The sequence below is a fragment of the Uloborus diversus genome, chromosome 4 (assembly GCF_026930045.1).
Source record: "Uloborus diversus isolate 005 chromosome 4, Udiv.v.3.1, whole genome shotgun sequence".
NCBI lineage: Eukaryota > Metazoa > Arthropoda > Arachnida > Araneae > Uloboridae > Uloborus > Uloborus diversus.
The window spans coordinates 161,033,179-161,050,872 of NC_072734.1; the positions used below are offsets into that span (position 1 = coordinate 161,033,179).

General features: G+C 35.0%; 1 protein-coding gene across 1 annotated transcript; it reads right to left on the reverse strand.

Moving 5' to 3' along the window:
* Positions 1 to 2,829: 2,829 nt before the first annotated feature.
* Positions 2,830 to 6,202, reverse strand: LOC129221395 (zinc finger protein 347-like). Its single transcript, XM_054855866.1, has 2 exons — positions 4,207 to 6,202; positions 2,830 to 4,047 (listed from the first exon to the last, which is right to left on the reverse strand). The coding sequence occupies exons 1-2, from the start codon at positions 6,200 to 6,202 to the stop codon at positions 3,254 to 3,256; spliced, it is 2,790 nt and encodes a 929-aa protein (XP_054711841.1). The 3' UTR covers positions 2,830 to 3,253.
* Between the last annotated feature and the right edge of the window lie 11,492 nt (positions 6,203 to 17,694).

The window sequence follows — 17,694 nt, forward strand, 5'->3', positions numbered from 1 at the left end:
TGGTACACATATGTGCTCCTATGTGAACTTGTGCCCATTGGTTTTTGGCGCGAATTCCTCCAAGGAGGGTGGAGCAATGGGACGTTTTTTGAGTTACGCGTGATTGCTATTCCTCAGGAAGTAACTGGCGGAATCAAACAAAATTTGGTCCATATGTTGCCAGTAACAGGAACAGGTGCTGATTCAATTTTGGTGTCAATAACTCAAACGGGGGTTGAGCTATAGAACGTTTTTGTCGTCAATTCTGACTGCTGTATCTCAAGAAATAATGAACGGAATGAAAGAAAAAATTTATCGGCAAGTAGCCCTTAGTGGGTATAAGAACTGATTTTATTTTGGTGTCAACAGCTAAAAAGGGGGTAGCGCAATCGCCCGTTCTTTTTTTCCATTGTGAGTGCCCTATCTCAAGAAGTAATGCTACGTTCTGGTTGAAATTTGGAATATATGTGAATCCATATGTAAACAGGCTTTGGTTCAATTTTGACGCCAATCGCTCCTAGAGGTGTTGATTTTTTTTTTTTTTTTTTTTTGGCGAATAAAAATAGCTTTATTAATGCAACAATAAGAAAGATAAATCGTAATGGATTGTCGTCTGCGTATTTCTCGTGATTTTAATTGTATGGAAATGATCGGAAATATTATCTCAATGATTTAAAATTTTTAACTGTTGCCATTTTATGTTTGTTAACAAATAAAATATTTGGAAATAATTCAAGCAAGGCTTTTAAAATAACTTTCAATTTTCGCTCTTTGCTTAGCTTTTGTAATAATTCAGACATTGAGATGGTCCTTAAGTTTTTGCATGTGTAATTTTGTTTTTGTTGGGGATATTGCTTCCTCGTCAAGCATGGGGAGGGATCAGAAAAAAAAAGAAAAATATAGAAGAAAGTTTCGTGATGGCCACAACATACTAGCTTTTTATCTAAGCAGTAGGATTTTAACGCTTTTGTAAAAAGCAGTTAAATATATCTAAATTTAATTTATAAAGACACTGCAAATGGTTATTTTGAATATTTACCTTTAAGTGGTGACAATACAAAAGTTTAGTAATTATAAAACAGTTTAGCAATTAATTGTTATAGTTTTTAGTATCACAATTAATGTAATAAAATTACACTTTATTACATTATATCAGGGGTGCCCATTCCACTTTAAGAGCAAAGGTGCACTCCCCCCATTACCAAAAAGCCCCCTAAAAAGAATAATACCCATCAATCTGCCCCCCCCCCCTTTCAATGACACAGTCTGTACCACAACACCCCCTTTCCCTTAGGCGGGCACCACTGGTTATATACAGTTCCTAAAGTATAGAGCTATCAACAAAACTTGAAATAAAAGCTTGTCCCTTGTTTGATTCTGAACTATACAAACAGTGATGGGGAGAATCTGGAGAGGAGCAGGCCGGGCTTTTGCAATGGGCTTTGACTGCTGTAGGGTTGCAAATTCATCCCATTTCTGTGTTTTTTTTTTTTAATTTGAACTCAATATAAAAACTTTTAATATATAAAAAACAACAAACTGCAGATGGGTTGGGCAGGGTCAAAGGCAGTACCAAGATTTTATCCTTGGGTCAGAAAAATCCTAGAACTGGCACGGTATGTCTGATCTATTTTGGGCCCCCATGTGACAAAATCTGTAGGGCCCCTCTCTAGAGGCCAGCAGTGTATATTTGTAACATTAACAAGTCTTAGCGCTAGCTCTTTTTCAATTTTTTTTATCAATTTCCTGGGTTGTTGGGCCCCCCGCACAGCGGGATTAGCCGGTACTCAGATCCGGGCCTATCTAAAGCCCAAATAAAATGCCATGTAAATTCTCTGGTACCATGCAAATCCTAAAATACAGTATTTACTGGTATTACAGTAACTGACATAATTAACCTGGCTTGCGTTCGACAAGCTCAACCGGTAGCAACCAGTTAACCGATCACGTGACAGCTAATGATCATGTGCTTCAATCAACCAATCAACAGATATTTGTACTTTATGCATGTTGTTGCCGTTTTACTCATTCCATAGTACAAAGTTTTCGACTGCTTTTTTAGAACCAATCAACAGCTTAAAACGGTAACCGGTAGATGATAGGATGCTCGGTTAGTAACTGGTTACTCACTGGTCGACCGGTTAGGGTCGTCAAACACAACCCGGGAGAAAATATCCCAATTTTTTAAAACTTTCACAGGAAATGAAAAACAAAAAGTACAGTAGAAAAATCAATATTTTTCAAAAAAATATTTCTGCATAAACAAATTCACATAATTTATAGAAAATTTTAAAAAATCAAGTATTTTCAAACAAAGAATATTTTTTTAAAACAAAACATCTTTTTTTTTCAACAGAGAGCAGAAAAAAAATTAAAAGAACTTCTTCCAACTTAGTGATTATGATGCTTATTTTTAATAATGTATAGCTACTATGGACACCCATACAATATAAAATAAATGCTTTAAAATTTATTCCTGCGGCTCTATACATTTTCAAATGTAAAGTATGATTTTAAGTATATTTGAAAACAGATTCCTTAAAATCCTTGCAAAAAATTTTACAGCATAATTATAAATGAATATTTATCACCCCACCCCCCTCCTTTAAAAAAAAAAAAGGTTTAAAAGAATAAAACTTAAAATCACTGGTTTGAATTTTTAAGGAAACCAATTTTTCCACTGCAAGCTGAGTCCTTTCACATTGAGCCATCGTTTTAACAAGTAGTTATCTATATTACAAAAGTAAATACTGATTCAATCATGTATTTTAGAAGCTGGAGTATAGGAAACTTATTTTATTATGGCTTCCAAAATAAATGATTAGTCAGCACTAAAAGACATGAGCTATTCTACAAATGTATATTCGGCTTGTTGGTATTTATGAATAATCATGGAACTATGCAATACATTATTTTAAAATAGAAGTAAATAAAATAATGTATGTTGCTTATGAATTATTGCATATCATTATCTAGTGTGATAAGCTCTGTATAAAAAATTGTATCTGAATGACAAAACAGGATTTTAGTTAAATGGCTGTTAACTACAAGTTCTATTAGTCCCTGTGGCTCTTGGTGTTATGTGTAGTGGCAATGATTTCCGTATTTGCATCTGTTGAGTTGAGAGTTTAAATTCAGCTTTTGTTAGCAGAAGACTTACACAAACACATACAGGATAAAAGACGTTAACCTATCTCAGATGGAAGATTTCTAATTTAAATTTCAGGCAATGAGATACGAAAAGCGTGAATTAATAAATCTAATATTATACAGCTCAATTTTGAGATAGTTGCACAGGTAGTTCATTTTCTTGGTTCCTCATGAGTTCATTTTCATTTTCAGACATGTTTTCATTCACTGAGGTATCAACAGATGCATTCCTTGATGGCCTATCTAAGTGATCACTACCGTTGCTACAAGCATGTTCATTGTCCGTCATGACAAGATGTGCACTACTCGGTCGTACTAAATGCTCGTTATGGGGGCTATTAAGTAGTTCATTTCTATTGTGATGATCAGGACTTGGTCTAGGAAAGTGATCTTTCGTTACACTTGCCATATGCTCTGTTGTACTTGTATCTATATGATCACTACTGACTTGATCAAAATGTTCGTTTCTCGTGCTGTTGAAATGATCGTGATTAGGGCTAACCATTAGTTCATTTGGAGTCTTATTTAAATGTTCATGATTAGGCCTACCCATATGATCGATGCTTGACCTATTTGACAAATGTTCACCATTAGATCTTCCTAAATGATCATTAGATTGGACAAGGTGCTCATTTGATCGACTTAGTAATTCACCATTTTGCCTGCTCATGTCGTTTACTATATGATCGCTACTCAAGCTGCCAAGATGATCATTTCCTGTTTGACCTAAATGATCATTATTTTGTCTTCCTAGATGTTCTCCTTGTCTTCCCAGATGATCTTCAATAAGAGATGTTCTACTCATGTGCTCATTATTCTGTCGAGTCATCTGTTCGTTTGAAGGCCTACCTAAATGTTCACTGTTGTGCCTTGCCAGGTGTTCATGTCTATTCATCACATGATCAGCACTTTGTCTTCCTAAATGATCAGCACTTTGTCTTCCTACTAAATGATCAGCACTTTGTCTCCCTAATAAATGATCAGCACTTTGTCTCCCTAATAAATGATCAGCACTTTGTCTCCCTAATAAATGATCAGCGTTTTGTCTTCCTACTAAATGATCAGCACTTTGCCTACTTAAATGATCAGCACTCTGTCTTCCTAAATGATCAGCACTTTGCCGCCCTAAATGATCATTATTTTGTCTCCCGAGATGGTCGCTATTTTGTCTTGCAATATGTTCATTATTTTGCCGAACTAAATGTTCACTGTTGGTTCTATTCATATGCTCATGATTAGGTCGACTTATATGCTCATTTGTAGGTCTTCCCATATGATCATTACTAGGTCTACCAAGATGTTCTACAGATCTTATCATATGTTCATTATTTGGACGACCAAGATGCTCATTACTAAGTCTATTCAAGTGATCCGCATTAGGCCTCAACATTTGCTCATTTACATGCCGTCTCATGTATTCATTTTGCTTTAAAATTTGTTCATTATTCAAACGTGACATAGCTTCACTGGTAGGACTACTCAAATAATTGTTACTCAATCTTCCCAACTGACCACTTAAAGATCTTTCTAAATGTTCATTGCCAAGTCTTCCCAAATGACCATTTAGAGAATTTCTTAAGAAATCATGCCCAGGTCTTCCCATGTGCTCATGTAAAGAACGATACAAAGCTTCATTTCCAGATCTACTAAAATGGTCATTTAAAGTTCTACCTAATAATTCATTACCTTGCTTAAAATGATCATTTGGCTTGCTGAAGGTTGAATTTCCTGCTTTTATTAAATGATCATTAATAGTCCTTAAGGATACAGGGTTCTCAGTTTTACAAATTTGTTCACTGATTTGTCTAACTGAAAGATCGTTTATTTGCTTAGACCCAATGTCATTCTCTTGTTTATATATTGTTTCATTCATCTGTCTCATTGATAGATCATTTGCCTGCTTAGCTAAGTGTTCGTTCAACTGCTTAATAGAAAGATCGTTCGGTGGCCTGCCGCGTCTATTAACAGATATTGTCGTAGTAGTACCAATTGCAGCTTTGTTAGGACCAGTAATTCCTCTATTCACATGATTTGCCATGTGACACTCTAAACTAGATCGTGTAACAAAGGATTTACAACATATACCACATTGATAAGGCTTATCAACATCAGGCGGACGGCAATGCAACTTCATGTGGGTCTTCATGTTACCTTTCTGGGTGAAACATTTACCACATATTTGGCACGCATGGTGTTTTTCTCCACTGTGTGATCGCATGTGAGTTTTCATGTTTCCTTTCTGAGTAAAACATTTCCCACATATAGCACATTTATATGGCTTATTCCCCGTGTGACTATTCATATGATATTCCATACTCAATTTTTGTGCAAAAGTCTTCCCACAAATCTCACATGAAAAAGGCTTTATACCTTTATGAGATAATATGTGTGTATTCAGATTACCTTTCAACGTGAAACGCTTCCCACAAACTTCACATTCAAAAGGTTTTTCACCATAATGAGTTCTTAAATGGGTTTTCATGTTCCCTCTTTGAGCGAAACCTCGACCACAAATTTCGCAAGAATATGGTTTTGTACCAGAATGAGAAATAAGGTGGGTTTTAAGATTACCTTTCTGAGTGAAGCTTTTTCCACACATTTCACAACTGAAAGGTTTCAATCCTTGATGAATACTTCGATGATAATCCATTGTTGATTTCTGGGTAAAACCTTTCCCACAAACTTCGCAATTAAATGGCTTGATTTTTGAGTGACAGAACATGTGATTCTTCAAATTTCCTTTCTGCGAAAATTTTTTCCCGCAAACTTCGCAGGGAAATATTTTCGCTTTTTTACTGTCTTCTCTATCTGATGGACCACCGCTATTGGAACCTTGAGTCACACGAGTAATATTGCCATTGGAAGGGGCAGTAGTGATGAGGTAAGAATTTTGGTTTGGTACTTCACCTTCTGTGCGTGTTGTACTGCTAGGTATAGAGAGCATAGGGGGTTTTTCCATCATCGGATGATCACTGAATATGCTATAAGCATAAGCACATGAGCTCATCGCAATAGCGGCAGCCAAGCTAGGTACTTGGGTCGGCAAATCCGAAGGTAAAAAGTTATGTTCCATATTGATTTCTTTCTTAAAAATTCTATTTTAGGAATTCTAAACCGATAATCATTACTCTTCAGCACACAGGCAAACATGAAAGCACAAAAAAACTTTTTTCGCGAATTCCGCGATACACAATAAACAATGGGTGAAAGAATCCTAAGTCTCAAGACACTTGATCGTCGGTAATTTCCTTTTTTTGCACATTTCAAAGTTTAAAAAACGCATTATTGTTTTAAAAAACATGTTGAAAACAGTGTTTACAAACATTTCAGTCACATAATGAACAAAAATAACAGCCACTACACATAAACAAAACCAATGGCACCCTACACCACCATATCGATAAAAGCCATCAAATGGGCAAAAAAAACGCTTTGAAAAAAACTAGCTGGTTCGCTTGTTCACTGAAGCTAATGCCACTTTAAATGCGTTCAAAACATGTTTTAAGGAAAAAGAAAAGGCAAAGGAGATTTTTTTTTAAATATTTGTGTTTGTGTGAAGATAAAAAATTTATTTGTGACAAAAATCTACAAAAATTATTTTTTGACATTTTAATTATTAGGCTTAACACTTATGTTAATGGCGCTTTCGATAGTTTTTCCTCTTCGGTGATTGGTTGGTTTTACTTTCAAGCTATTTTATGCTCCGTAGTAAAAATGATAAAAAAATAAGAAAGGAATTAAATGGCCAAGACACCTCGAATAAAAAGAATGCAAATACTTACATATGTTTTTAAACTCCAGCTTGGTCTGGCGAGTGCGCACTGTAGACATCTCACTCTAATTGTTTACAAATCTCGAATGAGAATTTTTTTTCAAAACCAGAATATTATTCGCAGAATATTTACCATTGATTAATAATTACAATTTAAAACTCACTGTGAGTAAGAGCGCGATTAAAAAAAAATAAATTAATGAAAAGGATATATATTTAGGAGGAAAATTACTTTTCAATTTATTTTAAATTCATTCCTTTTTCTTTTTGTTTGTTACAAAAATGACATATTTTTCCTTAATAATATGAAGGTTCGTTTTTAGAAGCGTGGAATGTTTTCTATATTGTATACTCTGATAGAAGAACTTTTTTTTGACACGATTACAAATTATTCTCGGCTTAATAGTCATTTTGAAAATGTTTAGACTCTGATAAGGAAAAGCGGTTCGTGTGTGGTGGTGTAGGTTTCAGTCAAACTACACTGAAATTTGAACAAAGAGACGAAAAGTAGGAATATAAGATGCAAACGTAGAGGGAAATTTTTATGGATGTGGTACCCCCTCACTATTCCCCCCCCCCCTGCCCGGTTATATGAAAATTTTGAAATTCAATGAGGCTGAAAAGCGCAATTACATATGAGGCAGTGAGAAGCAAAGAGATGCAAGTGGACATCTTCAAGTTTTGAGTAAAACGCGTTTAAAGATCAGATCCTAGGTAGGCTTTCATTAAAAATTTTTTTCTAGATCATGCTATACAGCAGCACCTATCAGTGCTACTAGTACAATCTCTTGCCACAAGACAGAGGAGGAGTTCTATATTATTTGTACTAGTTATCTCCAAATTTTTAATTTTGCCACTTGCATCCCTTTGTTTCTCACTACCTCATATGTGTTCATACATGTAATTTTGTTGCGCTACGGGGGGGGGGGGGGCGGGGAGTTTTGTACTCATATGGCTACACCACGGTAAAGATGAAATTTCTTGAAAGTCTTTTTTTCTTCTTGTATTCTCTACAAAAGTAACTTGTGAAAGTAAATATAATTGTGAAGTTTTAAATTATTAAACCATAAAGAACAAATATGCTGTTCAGTAACAATAGCACGTGCGAAATGCATCTAAGGCAAAAGGAACAAAAATAATCGCAAGTCCCTTATATCATGTCACAGATATTGAAGCTACGTTTTCATAGGGACTCTAGCAGCATAAAAACGTTTCGGGCCCTCCATCACGTGACCATTTGGCAAATATGGTTGGCATTCGATATGAAAAACCCTTCGAAATGTTATGTGCTGCCATCTAATGGCTTCATTTACAAACTGTCAACAAAAAAACTAAAACTCCTCGTACAAAGGCTTTTTTTTTTTTTTTTGAGGGACGAGGGGGGATTATGTGCAAGTTGGGAGGACAAATTTGTAATAATACTATAAAACAGGGTTCGGCGTTTTGTTTTGAAAGAAAAAAAAAAGTTACATAACATTTCTCTTCCTTAAACGAAAATCAGGTGTTGTTCCTTAAGGTGTTGTAATAATCCCCTACCCCCTTTTTGCGTTTCAACGCAGAATTTTCTCTTTTAATATGATGAAAAAAAAAGAAAGCAGACACACTTGTTCATCAGATAGAAATTCATGAGTATAACAAACCACTAGTTTTGAACTCTTGCTGCCCCCCCCCCCCTCAATTCAAATTTTACAAAACGTTATCATATGGATGAGATTTTTTCTTCTTTTAATTTTTTTTTCGGGGAAAAAAGTCCCCTAAAAACAGACAAAGGGGCGATTCTTGAAGAAATATCCCGCGCGTAACGCTAAGTTTTTTATTTTTTCCAGCTAACCAAAGCCTTCAAAAAAGGATGCTGTTGGGGAATAATACATGTTTTAAAATACTATCAAAGCATAACAGTTAATCCCATATTTAATTAATAGTTACTTGGATAAAATAAAAAACTTAGCGTTACGCACGGGACATTTTTTCGAGCGCCTAAAGGCTCACTTTTCTTTCATTAGCTGACTTGCCTCGTAAAAAAAGGTTAATAATTTTCTTTAAAAAAAAAAAGGAAAATAAATAAAAAAGGTTATTTTAAAAAAACATTAAAAACTTAATAAATTATTTTCAAGCAGGTAGTTATGAGGTTAAGAAATGTATTCCCCTTCCCCCTAAGAATTTTTGAGGGAACATTCTAAACAGAAGCATGCTTTTTTGCCTTCAGTCTATATGTATTTACTGATTTGTACAATTATACAATACTAGCAAAAATACTCGGCGTTGCCTGGGTCAGTAATAATTGTGAGAAACAATCACTACTTTCTTTTGTTTTCTGTTTTAACTGAAAGAACTCAAAACACACTGCTTTGAGGTGATTAAAAATCGAGCTTCTTCCTTACCCATAAAAGTAAAATAGCAATAAATATAAAGAACCAGCGAGTATTCATTTAGAAACGAAAGCACAAATTGAAGCATATCAATATTTAAAGAATTTCCAAAATATGAACTAACAAAAACAAAGATCACTAAAAAAACATGCGCTTTATTTAATTAAATAGTACTTACACACACAAAAAGAAAAAAAAAAACTCTGTACTATGTTTCCCTAAGTGTGCAAAAAGAAGAGTTTCCAAATGTTTAAATGACTTTAAACTTATGTTTGCTCTGGAGAAGCCTTGATTCAAAATTTTCGTTATGATTACTTTTAATATTGCTGTTGCAAGGCAACGAATTTTCGTAACAATGGGTTTTATATTTAATCATTTAACGGGGAAATTACATGATATTTACTGTTTTCCATCATAATGTTTTAAAACTAAGTTTTTTAGGAATAAATTATAGCCTAAATTGCTCCCTGATAATGTAGCTATCTCAGTGGCGGATCCAGCCGATTGTTTTGGGAGGGGCCATCCGAAATTTTTGAACAAACTCCGAACTCCCCAGAAATTTTATTAAAATGAAGTTTTAAAAACTCAATTTTCGGGGTATCAAGACATTAGGTGAGGGGGTGGATTTAGGGATCTCCCTCAAATATGTTTCAAAATTTAAATTTCCGAGTAATTTTTGAAAATTAGGAAACTAAAAACGCATTTTGTCTGTTTTTGAACATGTACGGAAAAAGAGGTCAGGTTTCGGGCGCTGGCCCCAAAATACTTTTTGAAAATAAAACTTAGAAACCAAAATATTCTGGCATTATACACTGAGAAGTTAGAAGAGGAGGGGTGCTCTTCTAGCTCTTCAGCTGTCCAGCCCAAAAATGCACCTTTAGGTAATGTTTGCTTACATTAAAGGAAGTGTGAAGATGCGTAGAATCCTTCCTTCCTGGAAATATTTTGCCTTTGAGGCTCTAAAAATTCGAAATTTAACTATATTTATACATATTTTAGAAAGGGATGGAAGATTCGTGAGCTCCACCAAAAACCTCCTTTTAAAGCTAGCATTACGATATAAACTAGGGAGGGAGGGGTTCCTATCAAAAATCGTTTGTAATTGAAGTCCCAAAAAATTTCATTTAAGTTGCTTTTAAGCGATAAGGGCTGGATAAGCTAGTTTCCGTTGACATTTTTTCCAAATATAAGACTTAAAATGCAATTTTTTGCTACATATCAAGGCATTTGTGAAAGGGCGTGGGAAAAGAGGGTTCTCCCCCTAGTTTCGAAATTAAAGCCATAAAAACGAAAATTTAGGCTCTCTTTGGTCTTGTGAACAATAGGTATACTCTGAGAACAGCAGCATTTAGAGATCGTCCAAGTGTCTGTAGTTGGAATCAAGAAATGATGTAAAAGATAGAGAAAAATTTTGGAAATAAAAGTTTTGTTTTGAGGATAGAGATATAATTTATCTCCCAATTACCGCTTACACTTCTTTTTCAGTAAAACACATGTGTTAAATTTTGTTATCTTCTCATAATATTTATTTCTTTTTTTTCTTAAAAAAATTCCTATAATCACAAGGCTTTGTGAGGGGCCAAGGCACCTATGGCCCCCCTCTAGATCCGCCCCTGAGCTATCTATGGTGAAAAAATGGTTAAAATCGGTCCATTAGTTCTGAAGATTACCCCGGGCATACATACATACATACAGAAGTAGCCATTTATGTATACAGGGGCGTAGCTAAGGGGGGGGTTTTGGGGACAAAACCCCCCCCCGAAAAGTTAGTCTCAAAAAAAAATGAGAAAAAGAAGAGAGAAGAGAAAGAAAAAAAAGAAGAAACGGGAAAAATTCCAAGCGATTATACATACACTGGTGTCCAAAAGTTAAGCATAATTGTTATTTATGTGAGTAATGTGAGAAATATACATCGAAATAGGGGGAAACGTGATATGCGAGTACAACACGGCTACAAAATAAGGAAACTACTCAAAAAAACGGTAATATTTACTTTTATCATCCCAAAAAATAGTTTAAATGAAAATTAGGCATATGAGGAGTTTACTCTTTGCACAAAAATTTTTCTTTAAAAGATGATGCTGAAGTTCAGTAGTGTGTATGGCCACCTCTAACTGCCAGGCACGCTGCACAACGATTAATCATACTTTCTATGAGGTGGTGGATGAGTTGTGGGCTTAAACAGTTCCAAGCATGCTGGAGAGCTCTTTTTAGCTCCGGAGCGGAGCTTGGCGGGGGCGAACGGGCTGCAAGTTGTCTCCCGAGCATATCCCAGACATGCTCGATAGGGTTCAGATCAGGGGAGTTCGCAGGCCACGTCATACGCTGGATATTTTCTGATTCGAGGAAGTCATCGACCACAGCTGTTCGGTGACATGGCGCGTTATCGTCCATGAATATGAACTCAGGACCAACAGCACCGCGAAACAAGCGAACATAAGGCTCAAGAACCTCGTCTCTGTAGCTTTGACCAGTGACTGAGCCTGTATCAAAAATATGGAGGTCGGTGCGGCCATCCAACATAATGCCCGTCCACACCATTACTTCTGCTGACGCAAAGTGATGTCTTTCTCTTTTTTTGAGGTTAGAAACGAGTCCCCTTTTCTCTCCAGATTGTTACCTGACGAGAATCACTGTGTAATGCCGATGTTGCAAGCTCCAGTTTAAACGAGCGCGTTTGTGCGCTGATGTGAGAGGAATGCAAACTGCTGGTCTTCTGTCATACAGACCGATATGATTGAGTCTCCTGTAAACAGTTTGCCTCGAAATTGTTATTCCTGTGACGGCACTGAGCGCCGAACCCAGTTCTCTGGCACAGCTGTCCCTATGACGTCGTGCAGAAGTTGCCAGAAAACGATCTCGGCTTGCGGTTGTGACTCTTGGTCGACCTGTTACTGGTCGGCGGTTAACATCTCCCGTATTTGAAAATATCTGCCACAGTCTCAAGATTACACACTGAGGCACATTAAGAATACGAGACACTTCAGTTTGTGATCGTCCAGATTCTAGCATTCCAACGATTCTTCCTTTCGCAAAAATGTCCAATTGGTGTCTTTGTGCCATTATTAGTTCTGTTTCACCAGATCTAATGTTTCTTGGTACAGCAATTGCATGAAACGCGCCTGAACTCTCTGAAGCGTGCGAGCTCTTTTATCCACATTCCGAAACGCGCACCTAATTCGCGCATGGCACCATTGACTATACTATTTTGTATAAATATATTGTTTCTTCTTCAACCAATGAATCTCCATAAGTAACTTTATCTAATTTTATGAAAATTTACAGATTTTTCTCGCAATTTATGAATTATGCTTAACTTTTGGACACCAGTGTATATATATATATATATATATATATATATATAAAAGAAGTAACCCCCCCCGAAAGTCGGGTCTAGCTACGCCACTGTATGTATAACTAGCTTTAACCCGTGGCTTTGCTCAAGTTAATGGTCAACACAGGGAGAGGTCAAATAGTTACCAAAAAATGGTTTCTCCCCAGTTTCGCCGACATTTAAAATGGCCTCCCCCCTTTAATATATCAAAAGATATGATGAAAACTGAAAATCAAGGGAGGGGGAGGGAATGAAATGTCGACGAAACTGGGAAGACACCCAAAAAATCACACAAGAGAAATCAGGAAAGCGTTTAGGAGTTGCAAAGAAGTTAGTTTGGGCAATTCTCAAAAATTCCATTTCGAGTGAGGTCAACAATTCTTAAATAAAGTCAATCCCTTATAATCCACATCCCCGTCAAATGGTGTCCAGCGCTACACCTGCTATCTAAATTATCGTATAGCTTCTTACCGGAGAAATCATCTCAAAATAGGGTCAACAGTCACTACAAATCCAGATTCTAATAATGTCCCTTTAGAGTGAGAACATCAAACCTTTAAAATCCCCCATATGAAGGAAATCAACTGTTTCTTAACAACGCAAACAGTCCTGATTAAAATACCAAAAAAATTCAGAATAAAAATACCATTAAAATCAGAGTAAGCACAACAGTTTTTTTTTTTTTTTTAAAGTTCCCATTTAAATGAGGACAATAGTACAAAAAACTTCTCATTTCGGAAAGAGAAACATTCCTTAAAGTCTCTATTAGAATGGTGATATCAGCGTTTTCAAATAACATCTACCTCTGAAGATCTACTTCATGATTAATTCCAAAAATCTTCATCAGTACAGGCCCGATAGCATGAAAAACAAATTAAAAAAAAAGAAAGAATGAAAGAACAATACTTTCTATTGTCGCTATTAAGGTAGGGATATTAATTCCACAAAATTCTAATTAGCACCATTAATTCTTAAACACACACACACACACACACAAAATAAATAAATAAAAAATAAAATTAAAAGTTTCTTTAAAATTTTGAAAAATTGGCCAATGCGCTAGCGTAGTTGCCTGGTGAGGAGATATAAAATGGATTTGGTGGATTAATTTACATTTTAATAGCAGTTTTAATGTTAATTGAGCATGTTGTTTCACTAATTTGGTGAATTAATTTTTACTGCAATACCCTATACATAGTATTTAATGATATTTTTACCAAAATTAGTTTGGCGAAGTTTTTACATTTTAATGCAAATTTTGTATTGGCTGTAGCGCCAAGATGTTGGAACACTCGTCCCGATTGCGCTATCAAAACTCTGCCCATCGAATAAGTTTTTAAAATGTCATTTTTTCTGCAATTAAATTCATTTTCTTCAACGAATGCAATCTGATTCATTATCTATTTTTGCGATTAAAAGCAGCGTAAAAATGTAAAATAATCTAAATCCATTATTTATCGGAAAAAGGACCACAGTGCCATACATTCGCCAGAGACTTGCCAAGTTTATGAAACTGCGTAAAATATTTGCTTAATCTATATTCATAAAAAAAGGAATTTTAATTCCGAACAGAAGATGCTACAAAGAAAATGTTTTGCATGTATTTGGCCTTTCCTGGTAAAAATAAATATTTTTTCGATGGTAACTGGGGGTAGGGGGGCAGACTCTATTTAATAACTTTCTTTATTTAGTTACCAGATTGTTGTACATAACAAAAATACCTGGTGTTGTCTGGGTGTGTAATAATTGTGAGAAACAATATAGTTATTTTTATTCGTTTTCTTCTGTAACTGAAATAACTCAAAACACACCACTTTGTCGTGATTAAAAATCGAGCTTTTTCCTTACCCATAAAAGTTAAATGGGAATAAATACGAAGGACAAAATAGTAGCTCTCTTTTAGAAACGAAAAAACGACATTTGAGAATCTACAAATTTGAGGAATTTCCAAAATATGGAATTAAACTTCACTTGTTTAAAATGATTTACCTTTTTTTTTTGAGCAATCACGCTTGCTTATTGTTCTCACTTGACCGTTCTTGATGTTGTGGTTCCTTTTTCAGCTTAGATCAGCAGCTCTGCAGCACCACCGCCCACCGGCCTCTGCAGGCGGCGCAGCGGTTGTCCCCCGGTCGTGAGCTATCCGCTTTTCCTGGTCGGAGGAATCCATGTCCGGTACACACATGTTTACGTGCATACACACAGGTCTATGCAGACACACAAGCCTACACATGCATGCACGCATGCCTACGCACACACAACTATACACACGTAACCACCAAGGAGGAGGGGCAAGCTTGGGGGACAGGAGCCGTTTCTAGAAACAATAACTCTAATGAATAGGGTCCTGTTGCAACTCGTGATTGCGAAATACATAATTTGAATTCAAAATGTCAGAATTCAAACTAATTGATTTAAACATATTCTAAAATCGTCTCTATATTGCTATAGAAGTACAAACTTTTAAAAAATGTAGCCGCCCGTAATCCCTTACTGCGATTTAAAATGTTACGAAATTTGCGGTAATCGTTTTGGGATACCTTGGATAAGTCTCCCCCTCGCTATTTTGTAAAACTGTGTGTTAGTAATTTTATAGAAGAGATAGTGTCGCCAAATACTGATATACTTCTGGTGACCATGAAATGATGCTATCCGAAATGTTTCCAAAATAAGTAGTAAAGTTTGGCAATTGTGTTTGAAATTGTACGCAAACTTGTGCTCTTTATGGATTTGATTAATTTAGCTGCAGGATCATTTTACATGTCAACAAATAATATAAAGAAAGAAATAATAAAGAAAGGGCGATATTTTGGTTACATGGGGAAAACCGAGAAACAGTATTCGCGTAGTTTTTAGCTTCAAAAACAGCGTCAATTGAAAAAATTACCACACGCCTTAGCTATTGAAATGATTCCACAAAAAAAGTTTGGCGAGATTCCTGCTGCTCGATCAAGCACCCAGTCAACACAAATTAAAAAAAATATATTAATTGCTTCAAAGTTGCGTGTAAAGCAGGAAAATAATCAGCCAAATCCATGCATTATTTGCCTATCTTGTACAAAAAACCTTACTTTAAATTTTAACTTGAGAAAAGCCTTGAACAGTCAGACAAAAAGTAAAAATAGTCAACAATACAATTGTCGCTATCGACAGGGAGTTGAGATGATACCCTAAATACTATATTGTGCTGAGGAAAGCCTTCGAACATGGAACTAAAAAGCTCATAACTCGTTTTTTATTCTACTTAGAAATTTGGAACAGGTGCCATCTTCAGAAGAAAAATCAGAGCTTTCGATAGACATATAATATTAATATGTGCAAGTATTTTTTCATCCTCATTTAGAGAATTTATACGAAAATTGGTTTTTATCGCCCCTAGGGAGGTTTTGCCCCCTCCCCCATAACGGGGTGAAAACTACCCTATGTGTTATTCTGATGCATAAGCTATATTATTGTAAAGTTTCATCAAAGTCCATTCAGTAGTTTTTGCGTGAAAGAGTAACAAACATCCATACAGACAAACTTCCGCATATATAATAGTAGTAAGAAAATACATTATATAAGTAGTGTTTAAACATCTTACTTTTTCACATAATAAATATATGTGTGTATAAGCCTCATTGTTTTTTCAAGAATTGATGATTGAGGCAATTTTTATTTTTAAACTTTCTTTTTCCATTTTATATTTCCTCCACACACCTTTTAATGTAATCCTTTAAGATAGTCTTAATTGTTTCAGAAAAAAGAATAATTCCTGGATAAAATAGCTACTAATGAAAAAAGGGGCTTAAATGTACTGTTTGTCTTTTCATGCACTCAAATTGTTTTATCAAATCCATTTAAAAGGTGTGGATCAAATCCATTTAAAAGGACCTTTTTTTATTTACACAAGAGATGTGGGGTAAAATAATAAACATTTTAGGATATTTAGAACAGTTGAAAAAAAAAGGTATTTTAGGAGAATTACAACTCTGACCTTTGTTGTAAATTTCTATTTAAGCCTATTCAGCTTTGGGATTTACCAAAGAGATTAGAATATTGAGTTTTTCTTCCCCTAGGTTTAAATTTATATTTTGCTACAGTGCCATATAAAATTACTACAGTTAAAAAAAAAAAAACTTTGGCTACTAATTTGGTGTCCTGGGCCTGTGCCTTAATCTGGTTCTGCTTGCAGTCAGGTTTTGATTACTTTGTGTTTCTAAAAGTTATAATTCTGCATAAAGGTCAGTTTGCTTTTTCAGATTTTTTGTTCATACTAAATATCATGCATTGAGAATACTAATGAGCAAAGTCGTAGCATTGTACGATTTACTCACCACTGGGGAGAGTTTTTTCAGACGTGTCGAGTGTACTTTAAGTTAATCAGTTGTTTTTTCTTAAAAAAAAAAAAAAAGTATACGTATTATGGACATTTGCATATAAATCACAATTGCCATATTTGAAAGTATAAAGCATAAATAGTGGCATTTAACCCATATGGATTAAGGACTAATAAAAAATTCTTAATACATAATTTACAAACAACAGAAGTAAAACATTCTAATTAAGTAACAAATAAATACCTTTGGGCTTGAATATTAAATAAATGAATTTCCAATGTTTTGATGCACAAAAATTACTGCAGACATGTGTGGGAGGACGTGTTGCAAGGACGTGGTTGCAAGGAGCACCTTTTTCAAGTTCCACTGTGTTGCTTTCCTCAGACGACTTTTCATCCAAAAGCTCACACTTCTTTGCATTGAAAAAGGAGTTCGTTGCAACTCCAGTAATTTGCAGTTTTTGTGCATTCAAATGTTGGTTAATCAATCATTTAAAACATTCTGGTTTTTAATTTGAACCCCAAAAATTTGATTCTTTTAAATCAGAACTTTTTAGTTTATGGCACTTTTACAGTCATTTTAGTGCGTTTATTTATTATTTATTTATTATTATTATTTCTTCTTTTTTCACTTAAATATACATAATTATATTTGTCATTGTGACTTTTTATAAAAACATTTTCTAACATCATTTTTTCATAGTGTAATGGGAATTGTTAACTAACAAGTATTGCACTTTGACTTCTTTTAACATACAAGTTTTTAATAAAA

Coding starts and splice junctions, on each gene's coding strand:
- LOC129221395 (XM_054855866.1), bottom strand. CDS start 6,202: ATGGAACATAACTTTTTACCTTCGGATTTGCCGACCCAAGTACCTAGC. Junction 4,048..4,206: donor ACAGAGTGCTGATCATTTAA/GTAGGCAAAGTG, acceptor CTGATCATTTAG/GAAGACAAAGTGCTGATCAT.